Source organism: Arachis hypogaea, chromosome 1, assembly GCF_003086295.3.
Source record: "Arachis hypogaea cultivar Tifrunner chromosome 1, arahy.Tifrunner.gnm2.J5K5, whole genome shotgun sequence".
NCBI lineage: Eukaryota > Viridiplantae > Streptophyta > Magnoliopsida > Fabales > Fabaceae > Arachis > Arachis hypogaea.
The window spans coordinates 90,282,944-90,301,445 of NC_092036.1; the positions used below are offsets into that span (position 1 = coordinate 90,282,944).

Sequence of the window (18,502 nt, forward strand, 5' to 3'; positions counted from 1 at the left end):
TAAGAGAAGCTAAAATTACAACAATCCAGAAGTAACCTTTCAGAAAATTTCGAACAAGAGAAGGAGATGGCAGCCGAACCCAATAATGATAATGCAAGAAGGATGCTTGGTGACTTTACCAAGCCCACGTCCAAATTTGATGGAAGAAGCATCTCCATTCCTGCCATTGGAGCCAATAATTTTGAGCTTAAGCCTCAATTAGTTGCCTTAATGCAACAAAACTGCAAGTTCTATGGACTTCCATCTGAAGATCCTTATCAGTTTTTAACTGAGTTCTTGCAGATTTGTGAGACTGTAAAGACGAATGGAGTAGATCCCGAAGTCTACAGACTCATGCTTTTCCCTTTTGCAGTAAGAGACAGAGCTAGAATATGGTTGGATTCACAACCTAAGGATAGCCTGGACTCATGGGATAAGCTGGTCACGGCTTTCTTGGATAAATTCTTTCCTCCTCAAAAGCTGAGCAAGCTTAGAGTGGATGTTCAAACCTTCAAACAAAAAGATGGTGAATCCCTCTATGAAGCTTGGGAAAGATACAAGCAGTTGACCAAAAGGTGTCCATCTGACATGTTTTCAGAATGGATCATATTAGATATATTCTATTATGGTCTATCTGAATTTTCAAAAATGTCATTGGACCATTCTGCAGGTGGATCCATTCACCTAAAGAAAACACCTGCAGAAGCTCAAGAACTAATTGACATGGTTGCAAATAACCAATTCATGTACACTTCTGAGAGGAATTGCGTGAATAATGGGACGCCTCAGAGGAAGGGAGTTCTTGAAATTGATGCTCTGAATGCCATATTGGCTCAGAACAAAATGTTGACTCAGCAAGTCAACATGATCTCTCAAAGTCTGAATGGATGGCAAAATGCATCCAATAGTACTAAAGAGGCAGCTTCCGAAGAAGCTTATGATCCTGAGAACCCTGCAATAGCAGAGGTAAATTACATGGGTGAACCTTATGGAAACACCTATAATTCATCATGGAGAAATCATCCAAATTTCTCATGGAAGGATCAACAAAAGCCTCAACAAGGCTTTAACAATGGTGGACGCAATAGGCTGAGCAATAGCAAGCCTTTTCCATCATCTTCTCAGCAACAGACAGAGAATTCTGAACAAAACACTTCTAATTTAGCCAATTTAGTCTCTGATCTGTCAAAGGCCACTTTCAGTTTCATGAGTGAAACAAGATCCTCCATCAGAAATCTGGAGGCACAAGTGGGCCAGCTGAGTAAGAAAGTCATTGAAACTCCTCCCAGTATTCTCCCAAGCAATACAGAAGAGAATCCAAAAGGAGAGTGCAAGGCCATTGATTTAATCAATATGGCTGAATGCACAAGGGAGGAGGAGGACGAAAATCCTAGTGAGGAGGACCTCCTAGGACGTCTCTCAAGCAAGAGGGAGTTTCCTATTAAGGATCCAAAGGAATCTAAGGCTCAAATAGAGACCATAGAGATTCCATTAAATCTCCTTCTGCCATTCATGAGCTCTGAACACTATTCTTCCTCTGAAGAGGATGAAGATGTGACTGGAGAGCAAGTTACTCAATATTTAGGAGCTATCATGAAGCTGAATGCCAAGTTGTTTGGTAATGAGACTTGGGAAAGTGAACCTCTCTTGCTCATTAGTGAACTAGATACCTGGATTCAGCAAATTTTACCTCAAAAGAAACAAGATCCTGGCAAATTCTTAATACCTTGTACCATAGGCACATTGACCTTTGAAAAAGCTCTATGTGATCTGGGGTTAGGGATAAATCTTATACCACTCTCTGTAATGGAGAAGCTGGGGATCATTGAGGTACAACCTGCCTTGTTCTCATTACAATTGGCAGACAAGTCATTGAGACAAGCTTATGGAATAGTAGAGGACGTGTTAGTAAAGGTTGAAGGCCTTTACATCCCTGCTGATTTCATAATCTTAGACACTAGGAAGGAAGAGGATGAGTGTATCATCCTTGGAAGACCTTTTCTAGCCACAGCAGGAGATGTGATAGATGTCAACAGAGGTGAATTAGTCCTTCAATTGAATGGGGACTACCTTGTGTTTAAGGCACATGGCCATCCCTCTGTGATAAAGGAGAGTAAGCATGAAGAGCTTCTCTCAGTTCAGAGTCAAGAAGAGCCCCCACAGTCAAACTATAAGTTTGGTGTTGGGAGGCCACAACCAACCACTAAGTTTGGTGTTGGGACTATACAACATTGACATGATCACCTTTGTGGCTCCATGAGAGCACAATGTCAAGCTATTGACATTAAAGAAGCGCTTGTTGGGAGGCAACCCAATTTTATTTATCTAATTTTTATTTTATTTTATTTTATTGTTATTTTGTGTTTTATTAGGTACATGATCATGAGGAGTCACGAAAAAATCATAAAAATTAAAAACAGAATCAAAAACAGCAAAAAAAATTTGCACCCTGGAGGAAGGACAGACTGGCGTTCAACGCCAGTAAAGAGCATCTGGCTGGCGTTCAACGCCAGAACAGAGCATGAATCTGGTGCTGAATGCCAGAAACAAGCAACATTCTGGCGTTTGAACGCCAGGAATGTGCCTTGAGAAAAGCTGGCGCTGAACGCCAGTAACAAGCATGGAACTGGCGTTCAACGCCAGAAACATGCTACATACGGGCGTTGAACACCTAGAACATGCTTTACATGGGCGTTGAACGCCCAGAACGTGCATCACCTCGGCGTTTAAACGCCAGAATGGTATGCAAAGGCATTTTTGCTTGCCTATTTGGTGCAGGGATGTAATTCCTTGGCACCTCAGGATCTGTGGACCCCACAGGATCCCCACCTAACATATTCCCACCTTACCTCCTAATCCTATTTCACTCTTCCCCATGTCACACTTCCCATCAACTTCAATCTCTCTTCCCAATTACCCACTTCACCACTCACATCCATCCACTCTTCCCCAAAAACCCCACCTACCTTCAAAATTCAAAAACACGTTCCCACCCAAACCCACCCTAAATGGCCGAACCTACCTCTCCCATTTTCCTATATAAACCCCTCCATTCCACTTCCTTTTCACACAACACAACCCCATCTTCTATACATTGGCCGAAACCCACACTCCACCTTCTCCTCAATATTTTCTTCTTCTTCTTCTTCTATTCTTTCTTCTCTTGCTCGAGGGCGAGCAATATTTTAAGTTTGGTGTGGTAAAAGCATAAGCTTTTTTTGTTTTTCCATTACCATCAATGGCACCTAAGGCCGGAGAATCCTCTAGAAAAGGAAAAGGGAAGACAAAAGCTTTCACCTGCGAGTCATGGGAGATGGAAAGATTCATCTCCAAAAGCCATCAAGACCACTTCTATGATGTTGTGGCAAAGAAGAAGGTGATCTCTGAGGTCCCTTTCAAGCTCAAGAAAAATGAGTATCCGGAGATCCGACATGAGATCCGAAGAAGAGGTTGGGAAGTCTTAACCAACCCCATGCAACAAGTCGGAATCTTAATGGTTCAAGAGTTCTATGCCAATGCATGGATCACTAGAAACCATGATCAAAGTATGAACCCAAATCTAAAGAATTATCTCACAATGGTTTGGGGGAAATACTTCGATTTTAGTCCAGAAAATGTGAGGTTGGCGTTTCACTTGCCCATGATGCAAGGAGATGAACGCCCCTACACTAGAAGGGTCAACTTTAATCAAAGGTTGGACCAAGTCCTAATGAACATATGTGTGGAAGGAGCTCAATGGAAAAGAGACTCCAAAGGCAAGCCAGTTCAACTAAGAAGACTGGACCTCAAGCCTGTGGCTAGAGGATGGCAGTTCATTTAACGCTCCATCATTCCCACTAGCAACCGATCTGAAGTTACTGTGGATCAGGCCATCATGATTCATAGCATCATGATTGGAGAGGAAGTAGAAGTTCATGAAGTCATCTCCAATGAATTCTACAAAATAGCCGAAAAGCCCTCTACCATGGCAAGGCTAGCTTTTCCTCACCTTATTTGCCATCTATGTTACTCAGCTGGAGTTATCATAGAAGGAGACATCCCCATTGAAGAGGATAAGCCCATCACCAAGAAGAGGATGGAGCAAGCAAGAGAGACCCTCCACGGATCTCAAGAGATGCATGAGGAAGCTCATCATCAAGAAATCCCTGAGATGCCTCAAGGGATGCACTTTCCTCCCAACAACTATTGGGAACAACTCAACACTTCCTTAGAAGATTTGAGCCACAATGTGGAACAATTAAGGGTGGAACATCATGAGCACTCCATCATTCTCCATGAAATAAGAGAAGATCAAAGAGCAATGAGAGAGGAGCAACAAAGGCAAGGAAGGGACATAGAAGAGCTTAAGGACATTGTTGGTCCTTCAAGAAGAACACGCCACTAAGGTGGATTCATTCCTAGTTCTTATTTCTTTCTGCTTTTCGGTTTTAATGTTGTGTTTATCTATGTTTTGTTTCTCTACTTCATGATCATTAGTAGTTAGTAACTATGTCTTAAAGCTATGAATAAATTCCATTAATCCTTCACCTTTCTTAAAAGAAAATGTTTTTAATTCAAAAGAACAAGAAGTACATAAATTTCGAATTTATCCTTAAATTTAATTTAATTATATTGATGTGGTGACAATACTTTTTATTTTCTGAATGAATGCTTAAACAGTGCATATTTTTGATCTTGTTGTTTATGAATGTTAAAATTGTTGGCTCTTGAAAGAATGATGAACAAAGAGAAATGTTATTGATGATCTGAAAAATCATAAAATTGATTCTTGAAGCAAGAAAAAGCAGTGAAAAAGCAAAAAGCTTGCGAAAAAATGGCGAAAAAAAATAGAAAGAAAAAGAAAAAGCAAGCAGAAAAAGCCAATAGCCCTTAAAACCAAAAGGCAAGGGTAAAAAGGATCCAAGGCTTTGAGCATCAATGGATAGGAGGGCCCAAGGAAATGAAATCCAGGCCTAAGCGGCTAAATCAAGCTGTCCCTAACCATGTGCTTGTGGCATGCAGGTCCAAGTGAAAAGCTTGAGACTAAGTGGTTAAAGTCATGATCCAAAGCAAAAAGAGTGTGCTTAAGAGCTCTGGACACCTCTAACTGGGGACTCTAGCAAAGCTGAGTCACAATCTGAAAAGGTTCACCCAGTCCTGTGTCTGTGGCATTTATGTATCCGGTGGTAATACTGGAAAACAAAGTGCTTAGGGCCACGGCCAAGACTCATAAGAAGCTGTGTTCAAGAATCAACATACTTAACTAGGAGAATCAATAACACTATCCGAAATTCTAAGTTCCTAGAGAAGCCAATCATTCTAAACTTCAAAGGAAAAAGTGAGATGCCAAAACTGTTCAGAAGCAAAAAGCTACAAGTCCCGCTCATCTAATTAGAATTAATATTCATTGATATTTTGGAATTTATAGTATATTCTCTTCTTTTTATCCTAATTGATTTTCAGTTGCTTGGGGACAAGCAACAATTTAAGTTTGGTGTTGTGATGAGCGGATAATTTATACGCTTTTTGGCATTGTTTTTAGGTAATTTTTAGTAAGTTCAAGCTACTTTTAGGGATGTTTTCATTATTTTTTATGCTAAATTCACATTTCTGGACTTTACTATGAGTTTGTGTGTTTTTCTGTGATTTCAAGTAATTTCTGGCTGAAATTGAGGGACTTGAGCAAAATTCTGAAAAAGGCTGGCAAAAGGACTGTTGATGCTGTTGGAATCTGACCTCCTTGCACTCAAAATGGATTTTCTAGAGCTACAAAACTCCAAATGGCGCGCTCTTAATGGCGTTGGAAAGTAGACATCCAGAGCTTTCCAGAAATATATAATAGTCTATACTTTATTCGGAAATTGATGACGTAAAATGGCGCTCAACGCCAAGTACATGCTGCTGTCTGGAGTTAAACGCCAGAAACACGTCACGACCCGGAGTTGAACGCCCAAAACACATTACAACTTGGTGTTCAACTCCAAGAAAAGCCTCAGCTCGTGGATAGATCAAGCTCAGCCCAAGCATACACCAAGTGGGCCCCGGAAGTGGATTTATGCATCAATTACTTACTCATGTAAACCCTAGTAGCTAGTCTAGTATAAATAGGATAAGTTACTATTGTATTAGACATCTTTTGACCATTCAGTCTTTTGATCACCTTCATGAGGGCTGGCCATTCGGCCATGCCTGAACCTTTCACTTATGTATTTTCAACGGTGGAGTTTCTGCACACCATAGATTAAGGGTGTGGAGCTCTGCTGTACCTCAAGTTTCAATACAATTACTATTATTTTCTATTCAAATCTCTTTTATTCTTATTCCAAGATATACGTTGCACTTCAACTTGATGAATGTGATGATCCGTGACACTCATCATCATTCTCACCTATGAACGCGCGTGACTGACAACCACTTCCGTTCTACTTTAGGCCGGGCGCATATCTCTTAGATTCCCCAACAGAATCTTCGTGGTATAAGCTAGATAGATGGCGACATTCATGGGAATCCGAAAAGTCTAACCTTGTCTGTGGTATTCCGAGTAGGATTCTGGGAATCTGGAAAGTCTAACCTTGTCTGTGGTATTCCGAGTAAGATTCCGGTATTGAATGACTGTGACGAGCTTCAAACTCCTGAAGGCTGGGCGTTAGTGACAGACGCAAAAGAATCAATGGATTCTATTCCAACCTGATTGAGAATCGACAGATGATTAGCCGTGCTGTGACAGAGCATTTGGACCATTTTCACTGAGAGGATGGGATGTAGCCATTGTCAAGGGTGATGCCTCCAGACGATTAGCCATGCAGTGACAGCGCATAGGACCATTTTCCCGAGAGGATGAAAAGTAGCCATTGATGACGGTGATGCCCTACATACAGCTTGCCATGGAAAGGAGTAAGAAGAATTGGATGAAAGCAATAGGAAAACAGAGATTCGAGAGGATTCTAGCATCTCCACATGCCTATCTGAAATCCCCACCATTAATTTACATAAGTATTTCTATCCTATTTTATTTTCTTTTTATTACAAATTTTCGAAATCCATAAACATTTAATCTGCCTAACTGAGATTTACAAGGTGACCATAACTTGCTTCATACCAACAATCTCTGTGGGATCGTCCCTTACTCACGTAAGGTATTACTTGGATGACCCAGTACACTTGCTGGTTAAGTTGAACGGAGTTGTGAGCTTCTCTAACAGTGCCTGTAACTCTTTTGGTCCAACAACAACACTAAGCTGTTGGTGGGTGCCATTACCAGGGATTATTAAGATCCCAATTCATCATACCATGATCTCTTTGGGGTATTTTTGATTTCATACAAATACAAAGAGACCAATTTTGAGGATCACAATTTCGTCCACCAGTGTTTAACTCCAGAAACAGCCCAGGCACGTGAGAAGCTTAAGTCTCAGCCCCAGCAAATACCAAGTGGGCCCCAGAAGTGGATTTCCGCATTATCCATCCTAGTTTACTCATTTTCTGTAAACATAAGTTACTAGTTTAATATTTAAACAACTTTTAGAGATTTATTTTGTATCTCATGACATTTTTTTAGATCTGAACTTTGTACTTTGTGACGGCATGAGTCTCTAAACTCCATTGTTGGGGGTGAGGAGCTCTGCAGCGTCTCGATGAATTAATGCAATTATTTCTGTTTTCCATTCAAACACGCTGTTCCTTTCTAAGATGTTCATTCGTGCTTCACTATGAAGAAGGTGATGATCTGTGATACTCATCACCTTCCTCAATCCATGAACGTGTGCTTGACAACCACCTCCGTTCTACATTAGATTGAATGAGTATCTCTTATATTCCTTAATCAGAATCTTCGTGGTATAAGCTAGAACATTTTGGCAGCTACTCTTGAGGATCTGGAAAGTCTAAACCTTGTCTGTGGTATTTCGAGTAGGATTCAAGGATTGAATGGCTGTGACGAGCTTCAAACTCGCGATTGTTGGGCGTGATGACAAACGCAAAAGAATCAATGGATTCTATTCCGACATGATCGAGAACCAACAGATGATTAGTCGTGCTGTGACAGAGCATTTGGACCATTTTCACTGAGAGGATGGGAAGTAGCCATTGACAACGGTGACGCCCTACATACAGCTTGCCGTGGAAGGAGCCTTGCGTGTGTGAAGAGGAGGACAAGGGAAAAGCTGAAATTCAGAGGACAAAGCATGTCCAAAACTCCAACATATTCTCTACTACTGCGTAACAATTACTCCTTTTACACCCTTTTATTTATCTTTTACAATCGTGGCTAAAGAATCCTATTGGTATCCTGACTAACATTAATAAGATAACCATAGCTTGCTTCAAGCCAACAATCTCCGTGGGATTCGACTCTTACTCACGTAAGGTATTACTTGGACGACCCAGTGCACTTGCTGATTAGTTGTGTGAAGTTGTGAGAAATAGTCCATTAATATTGGCATACACAATTTCGTGCACCAATCACCTAAGTAGGCTTGTGGTTCCTCTGGAATAATATTACTCTCTGTTAGCATATTCCACATCCTCTTCCTATTCTTAAAAACAGGATTACTATACAAAAAATTACAACTCCAACTATTGCCTTTATTATCACTAATTTGAGTTTTAATATAATTATCACACCACGAGTAAACATTAATTTTTACATTATCTTTCCAAAAAATACATAGACCATCAGGTAAGTCTCGAAGTTCTACACAAATATTTGTCAAAATGTAACCTTCTCCTAATCTTTTTTATCTTAATATCCTTAGCTCTGGTTTCCATCAAGAAGATAATGGACGACTTTTTCTGTTTACATAAATTTAAAAGTTCAGAAATTATCGAGGATGCCGTCACTCCACGACAATTTCAGCTAAGTATGATCATGGCTGAGGTTGGGGCATGTATAGGCCTGCCTCCTCAGTCATGATACAGTTACCTGATTTTCATGCTGTTGTCATCATAACCAAGTTCTCTTCCTTGTCTTCCATTGCTCCATTGCCTCCCACCTTCTTGGAATTCTTTTCCTGGTCCTTTCATTCACTTCCTGAATATCTTCTATTACAGTTAACCTCAAAGCATTAGCTTTCACAGAGTCTTCACCATCTTCCGTCCTTGATCACTTAAAGTCTTGAGCTTTCTCTTCCAATCTGTCTTCATTCCATTCAGTATTAGATATCATAAGAATTTTCTTATCTTTCCTCTTCCTTTTCAGACTTTTTTTTAAAAGAAAAGAGCTCAACACACTAAGGTGGAACATACAGAATCAAACCAAACTAGAAGACAGACCACTCTCGAAAGATCCTACCCCAAAGAACCAACATCCCCACGTTATCTTCCTTTTTAGAGTTAACTCAGTTTCAACTTTACGTACATATTGGAGTCCCCATCTTGTTTCTCCACCCCTTTTTCATTATTTAATTTTCCTACTTCTTTTTTCTTTCTACTAAAAGTTAGTTGTTTGTTTTTCTCTCTATATTCCTATTTTTCTCCTCCTCGATTCTGATTGTCTCCAACGTTGTCATGTTGTTCATTCTCTTTGAATAATATGCTCCTTCTTGATGTATTGTTCCTATATGCTGTTGAATGGGCTTCTGGGTTTCTCCACCATATTCAGAAGGGCATCCATTGTTTTTTTCTTTCTTTTTCTCTTTCGGCTCATGGATTCTTGGTTGCCTGGCTTGTTCTAACACCCGAGCCCCTATAAAGGAAGTCCCAAAAGCTTAGTCATAATACAATAACGGCACTATACCGGGCATAAGCCCATGACTAAGCAAAGTGCCGAATTAAAAAAAAGAAGACATTTCTTTGTTTTCATTAGTCTCCAAGAAATATTGCTTCAAGTCCGAAAAAAAAAATGTTTTAAACAAATACAAATTACAATAATGCTTATAAATATATGTAACAATTTTATCATGATTTAAAAATGCTACTGTTGAAAGAAATTCCTGAGTGAAGCGCGGGGAAGTAAAAGCGCGCGCTGGGAGATGTTGCTTAGTAACAGTCGCTGCATTCTTCTCAACTTGTACACTTTTTCTCCTGCGACTTTCTTCAAACACCTTACGCCCAACAACAAACCCACCACTCTCTGCCACCGCAAAACCACCGTCAAATCCCTCGCCACTCTTTCCCACTTCCGAACCCTATCCTCCCGCCAGAGACACCAGATCCATCTCTACGTTCACGCTATTCTCCAATGGAACAAGGTATACATAATACATACTTTCCAATTCTTTCAACTCTTCAACTACATTAACACTTAATTTCCGCGTTTTCAATTGCAGCGCATGAATCTCACCGCAGTCAAAGACGCCGATGAAGTCATGGAGAGGCACGTCGAGGACTCGCTCGCGATCCTCCCTCCTCTTAGGGATTGCTACCGCACGCGCTGCGGCGGCGCGCCGTCACATGAGAAGCTTAGCCTCGTGGACGTTGGAACAGGTGCTGGTCTTCCCGGAGTTGTTTTGGCCATAGCTTGTCCAGGTGAAATTTCGCTGCTTTTTTTTCCTTGTGTAATTAGATTCAATTCCTTTTTTGCGAGTTGTGATATTCTCTCAGTTTTTGCAATTGAAATGGAGTAGAATGGGAAGTTACGCTGATGGAGTCCATGAACAAGAGATGCGTATTCTTGGAGCATGTTGTTGGAATCATCGGTTCATCAAATATCCAGATAGTAAGAGGAAGAGCAGAGGTAACACACACGCTTCCATATTCTTGTATTATGAAACTGTAAATGTATATTTGTTGATCCTTTTTGAAATTTTAATTTCAGTTTCTTATGTAGTTAAGGTATTGGAATTTGAAACGCAATCTCCCTTACCATTTTTAATGCATGTGGTGTTATTTTGAATCCACTTGCTATTTGTTCTAGTGTGTGGCATGATAACATTCTTAATTTATGAATGTAGAAAGGAAAAAGAGAAATAAGAGAATAACAAGGTTTTTCCTGAATAACTGGGATGCTTTTCTTAAGCTGAACACTGCAAAAGAATCTCCACCATGCTTCATTTTGGTTTCTATTTTGCCTTTATACTCTTGAAAATCTGTCTTCTATTGTGCATAGGACAGAGTTTGGGGCAGAATCATTGCTTCAGAGAGAAATTCGACATAGCAGTGGCTAGGGCAGTTGCAGAAATGAGAGTGTTAGGTAGTCAATGGATGTCCTGATATAATTCTGTGCTACTTCATCACTTGGTGATTTCTTATTCCTGTATGGTTCATTGCTCTTATTACATTCCCAGCTGAGTATTGTCTTCCACTGGTTCGTGTTGGTGGATTGTTTATTGCTGCCAAGGGTCATGACCCTGAGGTATGTAACAAAATGAGAAATTTAGTTTGAAGCTTTTAATCAATACCTTCTGCCGATTAATGATTGGTTGCTTTCCTACAAGAAATATCAGAAAAATGTGGAGTTGATTTTATTTATTATCTTGCTTTTTTGTACCACCAGAGTTGTGCTTATTTGTTTATTAAGTCATATATTGTATTTTACTGGTGTTGATCATATTCTTATTGTGAGCAACAACTTTGCTCTTGCTCAGCAGATTGCTATTAATTACCTTGAAGTAGAACTAGTGCGCTTTGTTTTCCAAGTATAAAACACGTATTTTGTCCAGGCATCCTCTAGTTCAAGCTCTGATCAGAAAATGGCCTAAGAGTGTATTATCTGTATGCTAATTCCCTCCTTGTTCAGTTGTTACTCTTACATTTTATCTCCAACAATTGGTTTCCTGGGAAATACATCGAGTGTGATCTGTTAAAATTTCCAGATAAATTGCTATTTTCTTCTGATCCCTTACAAGGAAAAAGTGAATGTTGATTTCTTTCCCTGTGAATGAAAAGTTATTACTGCTATTTTTATTCCTTCTTTTTAATTATATATGCTCTTATTTTCTCGCTTTAAATATGATTCATTGCCATTCCAGGATTTTTAAGCTAACATCCAATTATGTGTTAGCATATGCACTTCATTAAAAAAATCCCTTAAGTTCGCAATTATAATAGTCTAACTTTTTCTAGATATTTGGCAATGTGTGGTTACATGATTGTGTAAAAATTAAAAAAGTTTAATTTAAATCCATATTTTCTTTTTATGTGTTTTGGGTTACTTGTACATCCCAAATCATGATGCATTATGTGTGGCATTTCTGTCTGTAGTTCATGGATATTTGAAAATTTTAACAATGCATTGCCATCCTATGTGATGAATCTGGATAGGATGAAGTTAAGAAAGCTGAAAGTGCCATCCAGAAGATGGGTGCTTCTCTATTGCAAGTGTGCTCAGGTACACAGCTTAAAACCTTTAAAACTTGCCCTTGCCATATAGACTTTTGCAATTAATTTCACTGGTATAAAATTTCAAAATTTTGATAATTTTCTGAGATGAGACTTGCATTTGTAAACCTGTGAATATAGGTTTCTAGTTTCTCTGTGAAATGGAAAGATTGATTGCTTGCCTTCTTTGATGGTGTTACCATCATATAAATTGATTCTTGTTTTGTAATTTTATTCTTGGTTGGACTCCGTGCTTGACATTCGCGGGTACTTTTCTCTGTTTTTTGGGGCATGTGCAACACTCCATGCGCATTGATGTGGAAAAATGTGGAAAAACAGTAGGTACTAGGGAGTTTAAAGTCTATGCCAGTCAGTGACTGGGTTATTAAAATAGTGATGCTCCAATGACTTGTGGAGGCTCTCAGTAAACTGTAAAACTTGGGCATGAATGTTCCATCCTACAAAGTTGGGTAACATGTTCTGTGTAGCATGGTGCATTTGTGTAGTGATAGCATCGAACTTTAAGATTTGTATTGAACTGATCACTGATGCTGAAAGACAGAAGAGTTAATCAAATAATGACAGGTAGAATGGAGAAATAACTTTTTTGCTTAGTTAATATAAGTTTGGTATTCAATTTCGGTACAAGTTCAAAATTTCGATATATCTTTAAGGAAAGTTACTCATCATCCTTAGCCTTACACTAATTTAACAAATCCTTACTTGTTAAATAAACCTTATATGCACAATTCATATGCCGCACCCTTAATTTTCACAAATTATTTATTTTCTTAGAGCATCAGCCATTGTTCCCTCCCGGCCCAACGCTTCTTATAGAGTCCTATGCTGCATAGTAAAAGACTTACCTATCTGGTTGACTCTTGATCACATATGGATGCCTAGTGGTTATCCCTGAGATTTTCTGAAACAGAATCTTTGCTATTTATTTCTATGATAGTTTTGTCAATGGATAAACGGACTAGCTTGTTGTGGAAGTAACTTTACATTAATTTTGTCATGTCTAGTTGATTCTCGAAGTCCATATGGTCAACGGACTGTTGTCATATGCTCAAAGGATCGTTCCACTCCGATGAAATATCCCCGTGATCCAGGTACACCTGCTAAAGAACCATTGTAATTGATGTGGTTGTTCAATCTTCATTTCTTTTCTTCCTTTTTTCTTTAATTAATTTCGCCTGCCTGGCTGCCCAATAGAACATGGAATTCTACCTTGGCTGAGAATGACACATTCTTTTGCTACCATAGAAGAGATTCTTTTATATATACATTTCAGCAATCAAATTTGATTCAGCGAGTGGTCAGGTTTTCACCCCACTAGTTTCTTTTTTTTTCTTTCCTAAATATGTTGCTGTTTTGACCGCTTTTTATGTATAATTTATGTAAAAAAAGTTTGCCAGCCAATTTCTTTTCCCACCAACATTCAGTTAATTTTGGCCGATTATATGTTGAAAAAAGGTTAGTTCTCTTGTTAGATGGATTTTGCATCTATTTATGTTAGTGTATTTGGATATAAAATTTATTGCACGTAGCTAAGTCGAGTTGACTCGTGAACTGATAACTCGAGCCTAGCTCATTACGATTTGATAAGCTGAATTTGTGATAAATTTAAGCATTCTTGTATTTCGAAACAACTTTATTTTCACGAGCTGAGTTATTAATTTATGGGATTATTAATTTGTCCAATCTAAAAAACAAGAACCGAATCGGTCAATAACCAGTAAGGTAACTAGTTCCCTGCTTCAATAGTTTAACCAGCATTCAATTGGAGTTTAACCGATTTATTTAAATATTAATTAAAGGTTAATATATAATTTTAAATATTTAAATTCAATAATTTTTAATTTTATAAAATTTAAAATTTTAAAATTTCGCATAATATTTTACCACAAAAAATATTAACCAAATTTTCAACCAATCAGTAATCTTCAGAAAATAAGCAATAAGTCAACAATATATCAGCAAGCAACAACATCATCATTTTAGAAAATGAACCATTTAGAATAAATAAATATCAACAAAACTAGTATTATTAACTCAGCAACTCACAATTAAACTCACTCACAATTAAACCCAATTCTAATTTAGAAAATCAGCAACAAGCCAATAACATATAACATCATCATTTCAAAAAATCATTCTAGAATTATAAATCAACCATCAACAAAAATTTTATTCTAGTTTCATAAAAATTAATAAGGCAAAAAAAAAATCAGCAATAATCAGAATCTATTCTATCCAACAACAAAATTAACCAATAGAATTAATCAAATTTTCACACAACAACCAAAATCTATTTTGTCTAGCGATTAGAATCCAGAATAAAAATTATAGCAACTCAAAATTATTATAATTAACAAAATAAAAAAATAATTGAAGAAAGAGAATAACCACGACGGCAGAAGAGAGACATTCACAGATAGAGAGGGGTTCGAAGCCAGAAATAGTCTTGACGATGAGGGTAGAGATGGCGACGCCATTAGTAGCTTTGAGCAGATCTAGCGACGGAGAAACCAAGCTGACGACAAAGGAGGAACGGCGAGACAGAAACGAGGATCAAGCTTCCACATGACAATGATAGAGCTTCTTAGGACGGCGATGGAGCTTCCACACGCGACATAACTTCCTACGACGGCGACAGAACTTTCACACGCAACGCCTATTCTTAGCAGAGAAGAGTTCGGTGATAACAATGAAAGGGGACAATGGCTGTGGGACTAAAATTCTTTACTTCTTTAGTTCTTTCAATTTCCAATTTTCAGAGAGAAAAGAGGAATGGAATTGGTGTAGGACTGCGTTAGGATTAATTCGATTAGGTCTTTTTTTCAAGGGTAAAACGGCTCCATTTTGAGGAATATACCGAATCGAAAACCCTTAAATAAACCGGTTGATTCTAATAGTTTATTAGTTAACTACTAGTTCGATCGATTTTTTATCAGACAATTTATGAGGTCAATCGAACTGATCAGATAATTAGTTTTTTATTAATCCAATTAAACCGATTAGTTTGGTTCGATTTTCAGGACTATGCTAAAAAGATCTTGTTAGAAGAAACCTTTGAAAATTTTTTGAAAAAATAAGTGCTTAATTTCTCCAAATGCAGTAGTGATCAATATCGGCCGGGATTGCAAGTAACTACGTATTACTGAGTTATGAGTTATTATTCTCATAAAAACAAACAAATATGATATATATGCATGCAATAATTATGCACCAATAAAAAAATTACCGGAAAAAGTAACTTTTTATATTATACGGGAAAGTGCCACCGCTTATACAATGTGACTTTCTCCATGTAATATATCTTTTGAATTAAAGATAATGAAAAGTAGAATAAATTAACCGATAGAAACAAACTTAAAATTCACTTTTTGATTTTATCCTCATTCAAAATCTCTTAATAATCTTGTCTTTTCTGTCTATTGACCGGTTAATTAGTTATGAAAGAGCCAAAATATCCTGTCCCCTTCTATTTGATAAACACGCCATACATGAAGAAAAAGACACAAGCTACAGAAGTAGCAGAAGCTAAGCAAAGGCACGAAGCATTGAAGCAGCAGCGATAGTGATGGCTCTGACGGAAAAGCACGATGATGGCTCAGGGTTAGGGACTCACAATGTTGGCTAATGTATCTTGGCTCGATCCGCATATTTTCTTCAAAAATATATAATTGGATGTCTATATACAATTTTTTACATCACCACTAAATAAAATTAAGTCATAAAATAAATTGATTAAATATAAAAAAGATGATCAAATAAATTTTCCTGATGAAAGGATGGAAGGCTCAGCAGATTCCTTTAATTTGTATCTATGGTGTTTATCGAGAGATAGACGGAAAGATGAAAAGAAAAAAAAAGGGAGGATTGGCAAATTAAGAAAAGTGAGGCACAAATTGCTGTTGAATTTATATTTTTTATCTGGGGACACAGAAAGAAAAGAAAATATATATAAATGCACATATTATTTTTTGAGTTTATAATGGTATATTGTATGGTGGTATATTGTAAAGTTTTGAATAAAATAAAAAAGAAATTGTAAAGCACATCCTATATAGAACTAAATTCAGGGAAGAGGAACAAAAACCTTCCAAACCTTAATGTCACAGTCCAAACTGCCACTATAGACAACCATCGATGCTTGGGAAGGATCATCATGGTTATGATCAACCATGGCGGTTAGGCTCTTAATTGGTCCTCTATGCCCTTCCAAAACCGCCACACAAGTATACTCTCTCCCGCCAAAACCCCTCCAAACACGAATCGTTTTGTCCTCTGAACCACTCACAACAAAATCCATCACCACCACTAAGCAAAGTATAGACTTACCATGCCCCCTAAGCGCACCCACCACCACCATTTTTCCATCACCACCTTCTCCTTCTTTGTCTTCTTCCTTCTTCGCCCATAACAGTATTGATCTATCACATGCCCCGGAATATAGTAACGAACCGTCGCCGTTAAGCGCCAAAGCGTTGATCCCAGACTTGTGTTTCTCCAACGTGTCCACAAGGTAGTGTTTGTTTTTGCTTTTGCTTTTCTCTCCCACTACTCCTTGGCCGCCGCCTTTCTTCTTCCAAACCTTGATTCTTTTGTCCGCCGATCCTGTGTAGACGCGTCCATCGTTGGAAACTGCAACTGCGTTGATGGCATCATCGTGTGCATTTATCACTGATTCCAAACACGCAAAGTCTCTGGTTCGCCAAATCTTGATCGTCCTGTCCCACGAGGCAGAGTATAACAAGGCTCCGTCATGGGATAGGGCAAGACAAGACACTGCATCCACGTGGTGAACCCACGTGGACTTTTTGTGCCTCCGGATTCTAACGTGGTTTTTGGGGAGTAATATCTTGGAGACGCGGTCGCTGAGCGTTGGAAGCGTGGCCAAACGCGTGTACTTCTGCTCATGGTCGTGGTGGTTGTTGATATTGTTGGTGATCTTCCAAACCCTAATTTTGTTATCTTGGTGAGCACTAAAGAGCTTGTCTGAGTGAACAACTAGAGACTTGACTGCACCTTTCCCAGCAAGGACTATATTATTAGTGGTAGTTAATAATGATTGTTTGGACCATGACCTAATTTCTCTGTCGGAGGAGCCACTGTAGAGGAATTTAGCGGAGAGGGTTAAGGAGGATGTGTAGTAGTTGTGTCCTTTTAGGGTTGCGATGCAGTTGTATGAGGCGGTTGAATAATTAGAACAAGAATAATGATAGTTCTTGTTAAGAGAGGGTACTGAAGCCAAGCTGGGTTGTGAGGATAAAGAGGTTTGGTTATGGTGGTTGGAGTAATCAGATGAAGAACCTGTGCTGCTGAACCTGTGGAGCTCCATCATGATTCACATGGCTTAATAAGTGGAGTGATGATGTTATAATATTATATATACAAATCAAATTAAATGGGTCAGTCATGGAGAAAAAGAAAAGAAAGGGGAAAATAATGGTTTAGCTGTATATGCAGTGAGATTGCTTTGTGGGGTCTTGATGTTTTTCATGGATAAGCAAGTTGTTGGTTCGGTTATTAAAGCAAACCAACCAACATACAATAAGAAAGCTCGCTAATATAAGGGAAAAGTATGATGAGCAAGAAAATATAATAAGATTAAAGACAAACCACATATATGGTTTTGATTTTAGATTATGATAATTGATATGACATACACAAACTAAGGGTGACAGTGTATGTGTCTATATCAAAATATCTAATATCTAATACAAATAATGGTGTTGTTAATTACTTCTCGCCTTCATATGTATTTACTCGATCAGATTATTCTCATCAATACAACTGCTCGTACGACATAAAAAACATGTGAGGCTGTGTCGGCCTCGGAGGCTTATTAAATCTTCACTTCCGTTTGATTGGATGCTATCATTCTAACTCGTTTTAATTACTTATTCGTTCAATACACCTATTTTTTTTGTGTTCAAACGTATGTTAATAAAAAATAATTTTTTTAATATTATTGATCACACTTAAATATTATCATATATTAATATATTTAATTTTATTCTTAGTATGTATTTTTTAAATGAGTTTAGAAATTATTAATTAATTACTATAATAAAAGATATTTTAAATATTTTAAATAACTAAAATTTTTTTAAAATAATTAAAAATTAATTTATATTTCAATATCAATAAAATATCAAAATATCATTATAATTTATCTAAAAATTACTTTATATTTTATAATATATCGTGTATCTGTGTCTTATAAAAATTTTAAATTTGTGTGTCCGTATATCCCGTATTGTATCGTGTTCTGTATCTA

General features: G+C 37.9%; 2 protein-coding genes and 1 non-coding gene across 4 annotated transcripts; 1 reads left to right on the plus strand and 2 right to left on the minus strand.

Moving 5' to 3' along the window:
• Positions 1–465: 465 nt before the first annotated feature.
• Positions 466–569, minus strand: LOC112716823 (small nucleolar RNA R71). The gene has a single exon (XR_003160485.1). It is a non-coding gene; the product is annotated as a small nucleolar RNA R71 (small nucleolar RNA).
• Positions 570–9,820: 9,251 nt separating this feature from the next.
• On the plus strand, positions 9,821–13,635 carry LOC112695889 (uncharacterized). Of its 2 annotated transcripts, XM_025748420.3 has the most exons (7): positions 9,821–10,145; positions 10,224–10,422; positions 10,521–10,630; positions 11,008–11,086; positions 11,181–11,248; positions 12,157–12,223; positions 13,239–13,635. In XM_025748420.3, the coding sequence occupies exons 1-7, from the start codon at positions 9,927–9,929 to the stop codon at positions 13,349–13,351; spliced, it is 855 nt and encodes a 284-aa protein (XP_025604205.1). In that variant the 5' UTR covers positions 9,821–9,926; the 3' UTR covers positions 13,352–13,635. The 2 variants fall into 2 exon arrangements, with proteins under 2 accessions (XP_025604205.1, XP_025604212.1); XM_025748427.3 differs by lacking the exon at positions 11,008–11,086.
• Positions 13,636–16,177: 2,542 nt separating this feature from the next.
• LOC112695903 (protein JINGUBANG-like) lies at positions 16,178–17,883 on the minus strand. Its single transcript, XM_025748439.3, has one exon. The coding sequence runs from the start codon at positions 17,561–17,563 to the stop codon at positions 16,298–16,300; it is 1,266 nt and encodes a 421-aa protein (XP_025604224.1). The 5' UTR covers positions 17,564–17,883; the 3' UTR covers positions 16,178–16,297.
• Between the last annotated feature and the right edge of the window lie 619 nt (positions 17,884–18,502).

Bases quoted from the DNA above. Each gene is read 5' to 3' on its own strand.
- LOC112695889 (XM_025748420.3), top strand. From the start codon at position 9,927: ATGTTGCTTAGTAACAGTCGCTGCATTCTTCTCAACTTGTACACTTTT. The intron at 10,423-10,520 runs GTGAAATTTCGC...GAAATGGAGTAG, and splicing joins TTTGGCCATAGCTTGTCCAG to AATGGGAAGTTACGCTGATG. The intron at 10,631-11,007 runs GTAACACACACG...TGCATAGGACAG, and splicing joins TAGTAAGAGGAAGAGCAGAG to AGTTTGGGGCAGAATCATTG.
- LOC112695903 (XM_025748439.3), bottom strand. From the start codon at position 17,563: ATGATGGAGCTCCACAGGTTCAGCAGCACAGGTTCTTCATCTGATTAC.